The sequence below is a fragment of the Citrus clementina genome, unplaced genomic scaffold (assembly GCF_000493195.1).
Source record: "Citrus clementina cultivar Clemenules unplaced genomic scaffold, Citrus_clementina_v1.0 scaffold_9, whole genome shotgun sequence".
NCBI classification, from domain to species: domain Eukaryota; kingdom Viridiplantae; phylum Streptophyta; class Magnoliopsida; order Sapindales; family Rutaceae; genus Citrus; species Citrus x clementina.
Window position 1 is genome coordinate 28,419,155 of NW_006261964.1, and position 15,136 is coordinate 28,434,290.

A 15,136-nucleotide genomic window follows, 5' to 3' on the forward strand; every position below is an offset into this window, starting at 1 on the left:
TGTTTAATGCTGTAATAGATTTTCAGTTGATGAAGTTAAATAATAGATTTACAGATCAGACGATGGAACTTCTTACTCTGAGCTCTGCTTTGAATCCTGTTGATTCTTTCAAATAATTTAATGTTGATGATATTTGTAATCTTGTAAAGAGTTTTTATCCTCGAGATTTTACTCAATCTGAGATACTTGCTTTGAGAAGACAATTAGAATATTTTCAAATTAATGTGCTTCATCTTATTGAGTTTCAGTGTATTTCTTCACTTTCTGAATTATGTCGAAAATTAGTTGAGACAAGAAAGTCTCAAATTTATTTTTTGATAAACAGATTGATTCGTTTAGTGTTGACTCTTCATGTTTCTGTTGCAACGACTGAACGAGCATTTTCAGCTATGAAGCTTATCAAGACACCACTTCAAAATAAGATGGAGAATGAGTTTTTATCAGATTATATGATTATCCATATTGAAAGTGAATTTGTAGACACTATCAATTCAAATTCAATAATAGATGAATTTAATTCTTGAAAGTATCGCAAGACACAACTAAAATAACACTTAATTGTAATTGAATTGTTTCTTGAATTTGATATACTTTCTTATATATTAATGAATTTTTCATTAAGCTTTATATTTTCAGTTGGGATAGCATTTGGACTTGGAAAAAAAAAAATTAGCCCACCCAAAACTTTTTTTTGGCTTCGCCCCTGACTTTTACCTAAAAATTGTTATTAGTTGTTTGGTTATCAATAAGAAATTTTATTAAAAATCTATGAAATTACTTTAATAGACAAGTTTTTTTAAGTTATGTCATGAAAAGAATAAAATAAGATTATCAAATAAGTAAATGATATTTTAAATATTTTAACATTTCAAAAAAACTTTTCAACATCTACTCCCAAAAGCTCAAAATTTGAGTTTTTGCAAGTAGAGGCAAAATAACTTATTCAAGTGGGTCAAAAATGTCAAGTTAAATAGTAGGTGTCTATTTAATATGACTTAGGCTCCGTTTGGTACAGCTTATTAAATAGAGCTTATAACAGTAGAGCTTATAGCAGTAGAGCTTATACCAATAGAGCTTTTGGACAAAAAGTCATTAGGTGTTTGGTTGTCAATAAAAAAAGCACTTTTAAACCATTAAACTGTGTGATATTTTTTATATTATATATTTTTTGGAAAAGCTTTCTAACCTCTACTCCCAAAAGCTCAAATTTTGGACTTTTGCTAGTAGAGGTAAATTAACTTATTTAAGCTAAAAAAACTTTACTAAAAAAAATAACCAAACACTATAAAAATTTTAAAAAGTACTTATGCGATTAAATAAGCACTTATGCCTCTTAAATAAGCCATACCAAACAGGCACTTAACTAATAATCATAAGTACTTATTTAATCTCATAAACTCTTATAAAATTTTTTTATTATTGTTTAATTATTTTTTTAATAAATTTTTGAAGATTAGATAAGATATTTTGCACTACTAGCAAATGCTCAAATTTTAGACTTTGAGATCGGAGATTGAATTTTTTAAAAACTATTATAATATCTAAAATACCATCAACTTATTTCCCAATCTTATTGTATTTTTTTTCATAATATAACTTTAACAAATTTGTCTAAAGTAATTTTATAATTTTTAATAATGGTTCTCATTGACAACTAAATAATTAATTTTTTTTTGGGTAAAAGCTTTATTTGTAAAAAAAAAATCTACTAAAAAAAACTCTACTTAAATAATCTCTACTTAAAAAGTTATACCAAATGAAGTCTAAATCAGATAGCAACTCAAACAAATATATTTGATTTTCATTATAGGCATTTTGCATTTTCACATATTGTCTGTCAAGGCAAGTATTTGGTATTTTGATGTTACTGGGAGCATAATGCCGTATATATAATAGTGCAATCTCCTCAAGAAATGATTTTGAAATAACTGCTCAGCTATTCAGGAGTCACACTTATAAATAAATAATAATTTGGGAAAACATAAATGTACATTACCATACGATGCAGAATGACTATGATAACATATTTCAACACCAAAATCATGCACACAACTATTTAACAAATACTGGTCATGCTGCGCTATTTCTGTTTTTATTGGGTATTAATCACACCATAAATAATTCAGAAGAGCAATTATTCTACATGTTAGAATAATTAATTGATGTGCTACAACTTACGAGCTGCAAATGTCGTTTACGTGCCTAGAAGATTGCAGGAAGCCAATGCTGCTGGCTATGCGGCACGCATTTCAGGCAGTCCGATGAACAATTCAGTCTCGATGTCTGAACTCTGGCCACTTTGGCTGCAATTGTTTACAGCTTCTTTCCGTTGGGTCGATTGCTGCCATGGCTTTTGTCCACACTAATTTCAAAGCGTAACAATTGTATCATCAATAACTTCCCCCAAGCATCATACATTTACTATATCCTTATAATTAGTATGCCTCTACGAAAAGTATTAAGTGTAACATTTCATATCAAATGACCTAATTGGGTAATTTTTTAACATCATGGTCATGAAATTTCCAAATACATATGTATAAATATGTAGTGAAAATTATCAGTTGAGGATGTCCGTAAAAATTGAATCCACTCAAGACATCAAGAGTTGGTGATATAAAGCCCCAAAAAATTGTTGATTCCACTGCAAGAGCTATTACTTTCGATTACGTACAAGGTGTTGAATTTTTGTCTCTTAATAACTCTTGGACATTAAGAATTGTTAATCCAAATGTTAACAATTTGCACGCAAGGACTCAATGTATACATAACTCACAGATGTCAACCTGTTTCATTGAAACTCAAAAATTGAGCAAAAAGGAGATACAATGCTTGGAAGCAGTTGTTTCTTGCATATAAGATTACAGACCACGACGGTAATCTGTGTTGGCTTAATGTTAGTCGAAGGAAAATATTAACAAGTGTATTTTAATTTTGAACCAAAAACGTAAACGTTGGGGCACGCCTGAGGTTTATGAGCATGCACAGAAATTAGAACTATGTGAAGAAAGGGATGAAACGTTCACCTTTATACATAACCTGGCATTGTCTTCCAGCAAAAGTCTCTCCTGCATTACAAAAACCAGGGGGAAAAGTGCTTAACAGTTGCAACCTAAACAGGTACTGTGCATTTGATAAAAAGATTCGAAATTTCGCCCGAATTTTTCGGGAACAACCCAAACACCATAATGGCTAAGCATTCATGTTCACATTTTTTACCTTTTCTTTAAGTTGCCCCATCTGCTCATTGAACAGCTGAGCCTGAAAAATATAGGCCAATGCAGTATTGTTAATTCTCAATCACCTCTTTCTTATTATTTGGACACTCAAAAGTAATAATTAGCTAGGTTGTTGCATGCCTTTCTTGCTCGGATGCTGCGCAAGCTTCGTTCTAGCTGGTCATCAAGCTCTTGGAGTTCCTCATTGGTACATGAACCCAGGTCCTGTCCTAAAAGCTTCCTGTGGCTCAAAAATTAAATAACTTCAGAAACACTTACATAAAAAATATTAATGTGCCGTTTAATATAATTGAGAAAAGTATCAGTTTAGTTAAGAACCGTTGAGAAACTTCAATATGCTCGATCTTCTCAATCATATTCGCTATTTCATGCTTCAATTGCTGCATGTGGAATATAAGTATTGTAAGAAAATCACTACACATGATGTAAAAAGTAAATTATCTATAAATTAGTGTAATAATCAAACAAGCTGTGAGCGACAGTTTTGTATTAGCTTTTATTTCCTTTCTCTTATGAACTCAAAAGTGCATTAGTGGTGTCCACTAAGCAAGCAAAAGAGATAAGTTTTTAGTGCTACACATAAGTACTTCCAATCACCCCTATATAATGCTGTTCCAACTTTAAAACCCCATCATAAAACCCCTCCCAATTTAGATGAATGAAGAAAAAAGATAAATCCTGAAACTCCTTAGTTATTGAAGCCCAAAGCAAAGTAATTGGATGGACTGTATACCATAATTCTTCAATATAATCACGCATTTCCCTTCAAAAATACAGATGTTTCTTTCCTGCCATATCACCCAAAACAGTGCTGCCACTGTGCTTTTTCAAAGAGATTTAGCCTTTATTTCTTTATCAAAAACAAAGAAATTCTCCATAAGACAATCATAGGAACTAGGGATGACCCACAACATTTTGGCTTCTTTGCAAAACCTATTCCACGATGTTGAAGCCACAAAACAATGAAAAAATAAGATTAGAAGTTTCTGCACTTTTCTTGCACAACACACGCCAATAAACTTCTGTATTTTCCTGTCTAACAAAATGGAGTATGTTAAATCATGATTTGCAAAACTATATTACCAGAATGTTCTTTTCTATATCTATTTGAATCTTCGAATGAATTTAAACATAAGTCAATCTCTCTCTCTCTCTTTCATTCTCAGATCTCATTTTAGGCACATGCAAATGAGCAGAGTAGTCATTTTTGCCTGACTGCATGTAAATAGAAAGTGTCTAAATATTAAAAACCTTGTCTGATAATCATCAAGAATAAATAAACCATCGAAACTACCACCATCATGCAACCATGCCAGTATCTGGAAGTATTTGGCACTGTGAGGTCATGGCTTCTAATACATATGTTGTGGAATAGAATCATTAGCTATCAAATGTACGAATATTAATTGCTAAGTAAATATGAACAGACACATTATTTGTTGTATTCTTAAAATTAAACAAAAGTACAACAGTTTTTTTCATATGTCCTTGTGTCACTCCCAACATATTATACAGCTACTGTAATCATCACCACATAACACATTTTGATATGCATTCAAAACGTAATCACATATTATATGCAATATTGATAAGTGACTGGGGTTTTATTTGATATTGCTGTTTGGTAGTTGTATTTCAATGCAAAGTTGGTAAAATCTTTTGGTTATAATTTTATTTTGGAATCTAAGTTAATTTTACTTCAAATTTAATTACATGTTAATATACAGTGTTGATTAAGTGACTTAGGTTTCATTTCGTATTGGTGTTTGGTAGTTGTACTTTCAATCAAATTTGTTAAGAGTCTTTGTTAATGATTCTACTTTGGAATCTAAGATAATTTTACTCCACATATATTTGATGAAATACCTTTATTACTCTTATTAAGGGGCTGTTCTTTTTTTTTTTTAACTTAATGATTGAATTTCAATAAGTCTATTTATTTTTTCAACTTTAAGAAAATTTTCAGTCATTAAATTATTAAGGTAATCTTTTGAACTTTTTTCTTAATCTAATAAGTCTGAATGACATCATCAATAGATATTTTCTAAAAATATCCCTATCTTATTAATTTACTTTCATTCTTACTTAAATAAAACTTATTAATTAGCTATATCATTTATCTCTATGACTTGTGTTAATATAGTAGTAGATTATTATTATTTCTATCTTTTTATTTTCTTCAAAATATTATTATTTATCTTCACTATTTTTATGAGCATTTTTCATATAAAACATCATGAACCACCATTAAATTGATTAACATGTTCTGGTTTAGAATATTAAGGGGTTTTATTAGCTTGAAAATGATTCATGTTATAATAAAATACTATCTTTTTTGTGTTCTTTGATATATTTACTATTTTATTTAACATTCAAAATTTATAAGGGCCAAATATAGAAGTACTGATTTTCAGATTTTAAGTTGAAAAAAAAACAATTTATACTTATTTTAGAGATTCAGATAAAAAATAAACATGTCATTCATATTAAAATATTCAACTCTATTAAGAATTCATACTAATTCAAGTTTTTTCAGATTTCAAATTTGTCGAATATGTCATGAAAGTTTTATTATTTGTTTAAAAACTATAATACTATACAAAACAATAATACGAATTAATATTAGTAAAAATTAAAGCTATGATTGCCATAATCACCAACAATAGCGACCAAACATGACAAAGAAAGAGTTACGTGCAATCCAAAAATTGCATCCACACTTTATTATCGTCGTCTAATAGTGGTTATCATTTGGTAGATCAAAATATGCTCTACCAAATGATAAAATTGTGACATATAACTCACCATTATTAGACAATGAATTATAGTAGAGTCATCAAGTTGATCGTATGGTGTCTTCATAGATTTTTGGACACTAATAATGTCATTGTTAGTTATATATTTAATCTTTTATTTTTTAGGTTGTGGAATGAAAGAAACCAAAGAATCTTTAATAACAAAGTTGGGAAGATCCTTCACACTTATGGGACAAAGTAAAGTTATGGGCTTTCCTCGAGGCATCTATTACTACTGATTCAAAGACATCTCTTTCTTTTTTATTCTACTTAATTAGGAAGCTTCTGTATCTTAAGAGGGATGCATTCTTAGTGAGCTAGTGTTTTTGGTTTTGGGGATATTTTTTTATCTTTACAGTTTTTTAAGTGTTTTGTTTAGATTGGGACTTCTCATCCTTATTTTGTGGATTTGTAGTCCTACCAATCCTTATAAATATTTCATATAGTTATATACTTCATCTTTTGTTTCTTAAAGTACGGTCCTTAATAACAGTAGTGGCCTTACTAATAATAGTGGCCTTTTTCATTTTCAAATTAAATTACAATTAAATAATATTGTAAATAGATCATATACATCAATGATGTCATATACTAAATTAGAAGTATCAATTAATATATTACTTGATATAAAATATATCACTTGACACATAATGATATTTATCAAACACCTATCAACTTTCATTTTCTAGTTTGAGCTTTGATTTTCTAGTTTGAACTTTAATTTCACAAGTATGGCTCTATTTAATGTCACAACACCATAATACCAAACAGAGCATTAGTTTTGTAATTAAAGGTAACAAAATAATAATATGTACTGCACCTTTGTGGCCTAATTATGGGCTTAGTACAGAGGTACTAATTATCTTGATTTTAACATCACAAATATAGCCAATTCTAATTTGTTTTGCTGAAAAAACCAGTATATTTCTTTTTTTCAGTTTTGCTTAAAGTATTTATTTGAAGTGTGTGTATATATATATATATATATATTAACTGCTAACTTCTTTCGCAACTAAAAGGTTAGCTTCAATGTATTTAGTTTCAAGAACTTGGATTAATTTATTTTCCTACATACATTTGCAATTGTCTTTCTACTAAATACATTGCAAAAAAGAAAAAATGCATTTTAAAAAAGTTAAAGCACTAAAGTGGTGTTTAGTTTGAAGAAATGAAAACAAAGCAAACAAAAGAGGAAGAAGAAGAGAGAGAAAAAAAAGGACAGAAGCATAGAATTCAATTTCATTATTTGATTTGTGTTCAAATTTTTAGGGGGAAAGAAATCACAAATATTTTAATTGGACCAAATTTCCTTCAAGTTATTTTCTACAAAATTTCAATTATTTATTTGAGTATTAAAACTTACTCTTTTTTTTTCTAATATTTTGCACTGAACTATAAGAAAGTCTATCTACTCATCCACTTTCCTCAAAAAGCTATTACAATAATATTTTTAATGAATAAAGACTAAAAAGTGTATAAAAAAATTTAGTATATATAGTTTTCATCTGTTAGTAGCTAATAATTAAATAAAAAATTTAATTTATTTCATACTCATAATAGAATAATCTAAAATATCAAAAAAAAAAGAACCAAAATATTTTAAATAAGTTTTAAAATAAAAAACAGAAAACTAGAAAAAGTTGTTAACTCTGGTTGTTGGAGCGTGACTGAGATGAAGACTCTTTAACATGTTCTAAATTTGTCGATTTATATTGCCAACCTAAAATTTCCAACAAATAACTAATATTGACTTTGGGATAATCATTTAAAATTTCACCCTTGTGTGTGGCTAAAATGAGAACTTCTTCCTTCTTCGTCAGCCATGATGGCTCCATTATGTAGATCGTCAAACTTTAAATCTATTGGTGCTTACAATGTCACAAAAAGAGCGACTTGATTGGCTTAGGAATCCATTTTTTTGGAAATTTTAAGTAAAATAATAAAAATTAGAAGGAATAAATTTGGAAGATTTGGTTTCCGTTAGGGAAGAATTTGAATTCCTCACAAAGAATTCAATTTTTAATTTTAATGTAATTAGAGTTCTAGTGGAAATCAAATTCCAGCTAAAGAAGGACAACTACACAGGAAAGGAAAAAGAATTTGGATTACTTTCCTCTCGCTTCTCCTCACCACCTATCATACATCACCCAAGTGCATGTTGGATGTTGTGATGAATTTCCAAATAATCAATTATATGAGTATTTACTCATATAATTGTTTGAGTTGTTAAATTATTTTTATCAAATATAATTTGATTTGACTAGTTCTTTTAGACCCAATATACAAGCAATCATTGAAATAAGTATTAAACAAAATAAGAATACATTACCAAATAAATGATTATTTGAGAATTCAGCACAATTCCGAACATGCACCAAGTGCCTATGTGTGCGTGTATATATTTTCACACAATTTTGACCAACAAGAGAAAGCATTTTCAGTGTGCCAACACATAGGATAACTCACAATGATGTCCACAACATTTTGAGTGTTCTTCAAGTCTTTAAATACTGCCTTTTGCCTAAGGAGATTTCAAAAGTAATTAAATTCAAATATAGAGGTCTAACCTGCATGTATCGCTCCATTCCATTCCTGTCAATTTGCCTTTCTTCTGTGTATCTATAGTATCGTTCTAACGTCTTTTGCATTCTGAAGCATCCAAAACAAAGGATGGATCAATACGTCTCACCATTTTTAATAATTAAAACAATGCAAACTCATTTGTTCTTTGATTATATGTTAGTAAAATAAAACATACTTCATATGCTTCTTGGTTTTGATATGATCTAAATGATAATAAATTTCCTTCATAATCACTATAACATTGTCTGCTTTTCCAGTGATGTAGAGCTGGCTGTTGTTATGCAGAAGTCTCATGCTGAAACACAATCATTACTTTAATTTTTACATAGAAATTTACTGGACTCATTTTAGATTTTGGTCAAAGATGATATTAACAATTGATTTTAAATTTTGCCCTTCAATGATTGTAACAGAAACTAATAACCTCAGTCCAGTAAAACATCAAGTCTAGTGAAGGCTACAAGAGCATTTAGCAGAGGATAAGGATACGAGAGTCTCTACACCTCTAATATCTAATCATTCTATACTTGCTATTGAGCTCCCTAAAAGGTATTATCCGCAACTGCATTGAGCTTAAGCAAAACAAACAACTGATGTTATCTAAAATGTTAAAAAAAAAATGAGCTAGCTTATTGTTGCCTTGATAATAAATTTTCCGGTTTGCATATCTTACACATATCTTACTCAACTAAAGTTAAAACTTTATTTCAATCTTTTGCCAGCTTAGAAATGATTAATGTTTTTAACATTCAAGAGACATCCTTAAATAAACAAAATTTGTGCTATTTAAGGAGACTAGATGCTTGTTTCGTATTGAGGTATTGTATCCTTTAATTTACAGCTGTTGTAGAAAAAAGCTGTAATTATTAAGTAAAAATTAATAATATGTAATAAATATAATTTTTAAATAATAATTTTGACAAAATTAGTAAAGATATAATAGATTTTTCATCATACAAATATAAAATCAAATCAACTTATCTTCTAAATTACAGTAAGTTTACCAAATAGTTTACTGCTATAGCTTTGAAACTGTCCAACCTCTATCTCATACGGGGCGTAGACACTTTAAAATATCAAATATAATTAATAAGAATGCTTTATGGTACAAAGTAATAAGTTACATAGTGTGTTCGATATGTGATGAAAGCAAAGGCTTAGAAAGTTGAAGAGTAGAAAAAGATTGGATCCACCAAAACTTGGATTAAGACTTAAATTGTGACAATTAGATATTAATATACTGCAAATTCTTGCAATAAAGCTTAAAATTTATGGCTACTAGACCTAGGTTTCAAACCATTAACAGATTGAAGTAAAGAAAATAGAGGAAGAAGAAAAGAAAATCTCTAATACGAATTTCTATTTCACCAAAAACCAGCCATCAACTTCTTGGAACACTATCTATCTATATGCATACTGTTACGCAGAATATCCGTACAATCAAGTTAGTACCAATTTTCTATAAATTCTAACTCACTTAAGTTCTTACCAATCATAAATAAACTAAGCTGATCGTAAAGAACCTTTACAATCCACCAACCAAACTTAAAACCAATATAGACTTTTTTCTTTTTTTGATTCAGGTAGTACATATTATATCTACTGATATTATAATTATTGAGGTATTGGTATTTTAAATCCATGCAAGCATAGATGGAAATTGTATGTCAAAAACAATGAGATCTGCCTCAATTTTACAAAGGAAGATGTTAAGGCCCGTACGAGTACTCAAACTCTCACCCTTATTGTTAAAGGTGAGGGACACTGTTCACAGGGCCACTAAGTGGTTTGCAAACCAATTTTAGGCTAGAATCAGCAGTAGTTATTCCTAAAACATTTTAAAACCTTGAATTGGATATCTTGCCAAAGCAGTACCATAGTTCCTATTTCAAATCATAATTTACCAAGTTTTAGATTCATTATTTAGACACAACTATGATTCTACGGAACTGATGAGATTTTGAATTATTTATGCCATGGGAGTGATTATAATACATAAAATGCAGGTGTCAATTGGTGAGGAGAAAATTAAGCAACCATTAGAAAATGTTACAATCAAATATATAAAGGTCCATGCAAGAAGCTATTATAAAATTCAATTCATATTCTAGGATTTAACTTGAAGGTTCATACAAGCAACAAGGGTATATCCTCCAATACACTACACTATGATTATGATCATTAAGCCTACAGGTCAACCAAATATTTGCATTAATAAAGGTGAGATCTACTCTCAAATACAATTATTTACTAATGTTTTGAGAGCGATATGCAACACAAATGATCTCATTAACCACATGCAAAGTACACCATGCACAGAAGTCACAGAAAACAGCATGTAGTTTTTAGTCATGAATCCATTTAATACTACTCAATAATGCAATAAGAACTTTTAACTTGTTAAAGATACCAGTTGCAAAACTGGCTTGCCAAAATATAACTATATGAGCAAATGAGAAAAGAAAGCTTAGTGTGAAATTCCAACTCGTATATATTGAATGCTAAAAGAATATTTCTGCAATTTATATGTGACATGTAATTTAAACTTTTTGGTTGGAAATCAAGGTGCTAAAACCATTAGTACAAATTGTGGTCACATCCATTTTTCAGGAAGCTTTTGCAAACCCTAGATGACTTGGCCTAAGAAACAACAAGTACTTGAAGAGCATTGGAGCCCTAAATTTGGTCTGCAGGACGTAATAATGAACCAAAACTAAATACTTTGATCGTGATTCATTCAATGAACCAACAATAATGAATAAAGAGAGTGGAATGGGAAGAGCAAAATCCATGAGAGAAGTACAAAAAGAATCTTCAAAGATTTTTTTCACAGAATCTTCATAGTACAAATGAAATAACACTAAATCAGTCAATTAGCATACCAAAAGGAAGACACTAAACGAGACAAGCAAAAGCAATTAAGAATCAAGTACAAGTGCGAGTTCAAGTACCCATACTTGGTTGCTAAAACACGCTTTCATGTACATATCAGAACCAATATATACACATATACATACCAACATAATAATCGTTTGATGCACATTACGATGCAACAAAACTATTTTTAAAAACAATTATTTAAAAAAAATCATTAATAAAAAAATTATGGAGGAAAAAAAAAAACATACTCAGAACTTGAAAACTCATAGAGCCTTCCTTTCTGTGAGAAGATAATAACAGCAACTTCAGCATCGCAAAGAACCGAAAGCTCGTAAGCCTTCTTCAACATCCCATTTCGACGCTTTGAAAATGTCACTTGCCGGCTTGTATCATTCTCTATTTTCTTCATCTGAATTTTTCCCCTCACCATGGCCTATAACATAATATTTCCTCATCAATTTTTTCAACTGATTTATAAGTTACAACGAAACCCTAAACCCAAAAAAAAATAATAAAAATAAAAGTAAAATATCTCACCAGTATTTGGGAAGTACCCGGAAAACAGATTTTCGTGCAGAAATTTTTCTAGATAAAAAAATTTCAAACCAGAAACCAAACAGAAAATTCTACAAAAATGGAGAGGCAAAAAGAAAGAAACCCTAAGAAATGAGACGCTGAGGATCTCTTGTTGATGTATCACTTTCTTTACACACAGACCACAGGCATGATATTTTGTTTGGGGCATTATTGATCATTTTGTGTTCAACAACATCTTCATTGTCTTTCCCTTTCAAGGTATTGCCCCACAGAAAAGAAACGAAAAGCATAATGAGTAAAAAAAAAAAAACCCCCCAAAAATAAATAAATATTCAAATTGAAGGAAAGAAAGAGATAGATTCAGAAGTCGTTTGCATAGTTTGTTTTGGTAAAACTAAGAAAAGGTTAAAGAAGAGAGAGAAGGTAGAAACAAAGGACCACCTGATGCTTTTCTAAGTCTCCGAAATGTGCCACGTAAGTGCAAAAAGACGCATTAAAATATTAATAAAAAATGGTAATAAATATATGCATTTTCGTCAGCTTCATCGTACGATGATGTGCGTGATCAACCAATAGATGGATGCCAACGTAACATATGCGCGACAGTCACCTCGACGAATGGGCTGTGATAATGAATCTGCCACGTGCCCCACCCTTCTTTCTTTTGGGAGAGCGATTGCCGTTTCTTTGTTTTTCTCCCTATTAATTTTGTAGTTGCTTTTTTTAACATTATATTATAATTTTATAATTAAAATTCTGTTCGCATCAAACTAAAATATTACTAATATTTACAATTAAGATGCGTGGATCAAGAATTATGATCTTTATCATTTGGATGTTTTAGTCCAAAATATATGATTATACTGAATCTACCTTAAAATAATTGGGAAATTGAAATTCTTATAGTCTGCGTGAAAGAAAATAATATTATGATTAATTGAAGATAGAATTAAAAACAATATCATAAGATTAGAATTTAGAAGTTTGGTAGCCAACGTGTGTGTGGTAGATGAAGAAGGGTAAATGATTGGCCAAAAAAATAACAATTATTAATTGTAACTGAGTATTTTTATTAGGTGGTTACAGGGACCACTCTGCTTGGCATTTGATGTCTGTGTTTTTTTTTCTTTTTCAAAGTCTTTATCTTTTGGGATCCATTTATTGGATGTAGATCTGATGATTTGTATTGGGCATGTACTTTATAGAATTTATTGTAATAATGTAAGTCCCAATCATGTATATCTGATTGTAAATATCAGTGTAATACCTCTGCTACAATAAGCAGTTGTTGTAAATATCTGTGTAATGCAGTAATCTGATGATTAATCAGTCTAAAAAAAAAAAAAAAGATCGCCATTTTTCACCTTTTTTTCCTTTTAAACTTACTTTATACATGAAAGACAAATTAGGAGAATCGATATCTTGGGATGGCAATGGTACACGTTAATCTATTTAAATCCGTTTGTCAAAATTTGTTCGCTGTGAGTAATTTTACGAGTTATAAGTAGATCTAATATTATAAATTAGAACTTCCACTGGACTGCAGGCAGTTTGGTATATGCCAAATATTCGGCGGACGCTCATACACTTTTTTTTAATTATTTTTTTTTAAATTTAATAATTTTGATACTTGTTATAATCATTATATTCAAATTAATTTCATTATATAATTATGGATTATTGTATACTTCTTATAACTATTATATAATTATGGATTATTATATATTATTATAAAGTTGTTCTTTCAATTAGTGTTAGAAAATATTAATCTTAAATCATTATTGTAGGAGTCATGTTGGATGGGTGTTAATGGTGGTGAATGAATTGAAGATCTTTAACTTGTGAGGCATGTATTGAATGAGAATATAAGATGATAATTGTTTTGGTATAGTGTGATACTTTTGCAAAATTTTGTTACTACATTTGGATACTAGTTTTTATTCTTTTTTTTTTTAATTGAAAGCACTTTTGCAGTTTGTTGGACTTGTGAATTTCATACTTAAATTTGAGAATTAGTATTGGACATTTTTTTTTGGGATCGGTGTTAAAATTTTAATTTCTATTTACATTGATTAAATTTAGAATTAAGTACTTCATGTGAAATTTTAGGTTATTACTATAAATTTACATGCTGAGTTACATAATTTAAATTTTTAGGTTTCATTAAAAGTATCTTTTAACATTTGTAATTTAAAATGTGGAACCCAGAAAAAATATGTCGGGTATCATTGCAAGTTTAGTAATTTTCAAAACCTGTAGTTTGCCACTTTTCTTAAAAAATTAAAACACACAACGGTTTGCAGGTGAGTTTGGTAATTTAACTTTTGTATAAGTTTGGGTTTGATAATAGCACCACAGTATGTGGTACTCATTGTCATCCCTATGGATACCTATTTAATACCAAATATGAAAATTTTCAACACAAAAGAAAAAGAAATTTTCATCAAAAACATAAAATAGTTTGGAAGATTCATCAGAATAGACATAAAAAATAAGAGGGATGGGTAATAGAAGTCTGATATATGAGAATTGAATAGATAACACCACAATGAGAATGAATAAACAACAGTTATCATTAACATACCGACCAAATAATTTTAATGATGTATATATTGTTTAAAATAGTTATTAACTGCTAAATAATTTGGTAGTCACATATTTTGACTACCCCAATTTTCTTTTATGACATTAATTTTTGTTCTGTCAAATGATAGTTTATCATTCTAGAGAATTTTAAGTTTAGAGAGTTTTCAAAACTTGGTAAGAGCTCTCATGCCTAGAGATGCTAATGATGTTTTCCCACTAAATTGTTATCCTTGTATTCAATTTCCTCCATCATTTGAAAATTCATTATAACTTGTATATAATTTTAAAAAGAATATAAAATTAAGCATCAAAATGAAGAGAGAGAGAGAGAGAAGATCGTGAATAAAAAATCATTTAAAAATATTTTTAACATTTTCTTTCATTCGTTGTACATTTTAAAAATTTATGATATTTGTATGAAAGATAAAATTATAGATATTTGTGATTATTTTCCATCAATTTATCATTAATATAATTTTAATCTAACGTCTCATAGTCTAATATAACTTACTAATC

The 15,136-nt window shown here is 29.3% G+C and overlaps 1 protein-coding gene across 1 annotated transcript; it reads right to left on the reverse strand.

Annotated features, from left to right (window-relative positions):
- Nucleotides 1–1,989: 1,989 nt before the first annotated feature.
- LOC18033048 (MADS-box protein AGL42) lies at nucleotides 1,990–12,309 on the reverse strand. Its single transcript, XM_024184707.1, has 8 exons — nucleotides 12,035–12,309; nucleotides 11,746–11,930; nucleotides 8,602–8,683; nucleotides 3,558–3,619; nucleotides 3,360–3,459; nucleotides 3,220–3,261; nucleotides 3,027–3,068; nucleotides 1,990–2,362 (listed from the first exon to the last, which is right to left on the reverse strand). The coding sequence occupies exons 2-8, from the start codon at nucleotides 11,925–11,927 to the stop codon at nucleotides 2,234–2,236; spliced, it is 639 nt and encodes a 212-aa protein (XP_024040475.1). The 5' UTR covers nucleotides 11,928–11,930; nucleotides 12,035–12,309; the 3' UTR covers nucleotides 1,990–2,233.
- Nucleotides 12,310–15,136: the final 2,827 nt, after the last annotated feature.

What these genes read in the sequence shown, in the direction of transcription:
- LOC18033048 (XM_024184707.1), bottom strand. Translation starts at nt 11,927, where the DNA reads ATGGTGAGGGGAAAAATTCAGATGAAGAAAATAGAGAATGATACAAGC. An exon ending in TGGGGCAACTTAAAGAAAAG is followed by an intron (nt 3,069 to 3,219) that starts GTAAAAAATGTG and finishes TTTGTAATGCAG; the next exon opens with GAGAGACTTTTGCTGGAAGA. An exon ending in ATGCCAGGTTATGTATAAAG is followed by an intron (nt 2,363 to 3,026) that starts GTGAACGTTTCA and finishes CTTTGAAATTAG; the next exon opens with TGTGGACAAAAGCCATGGCA.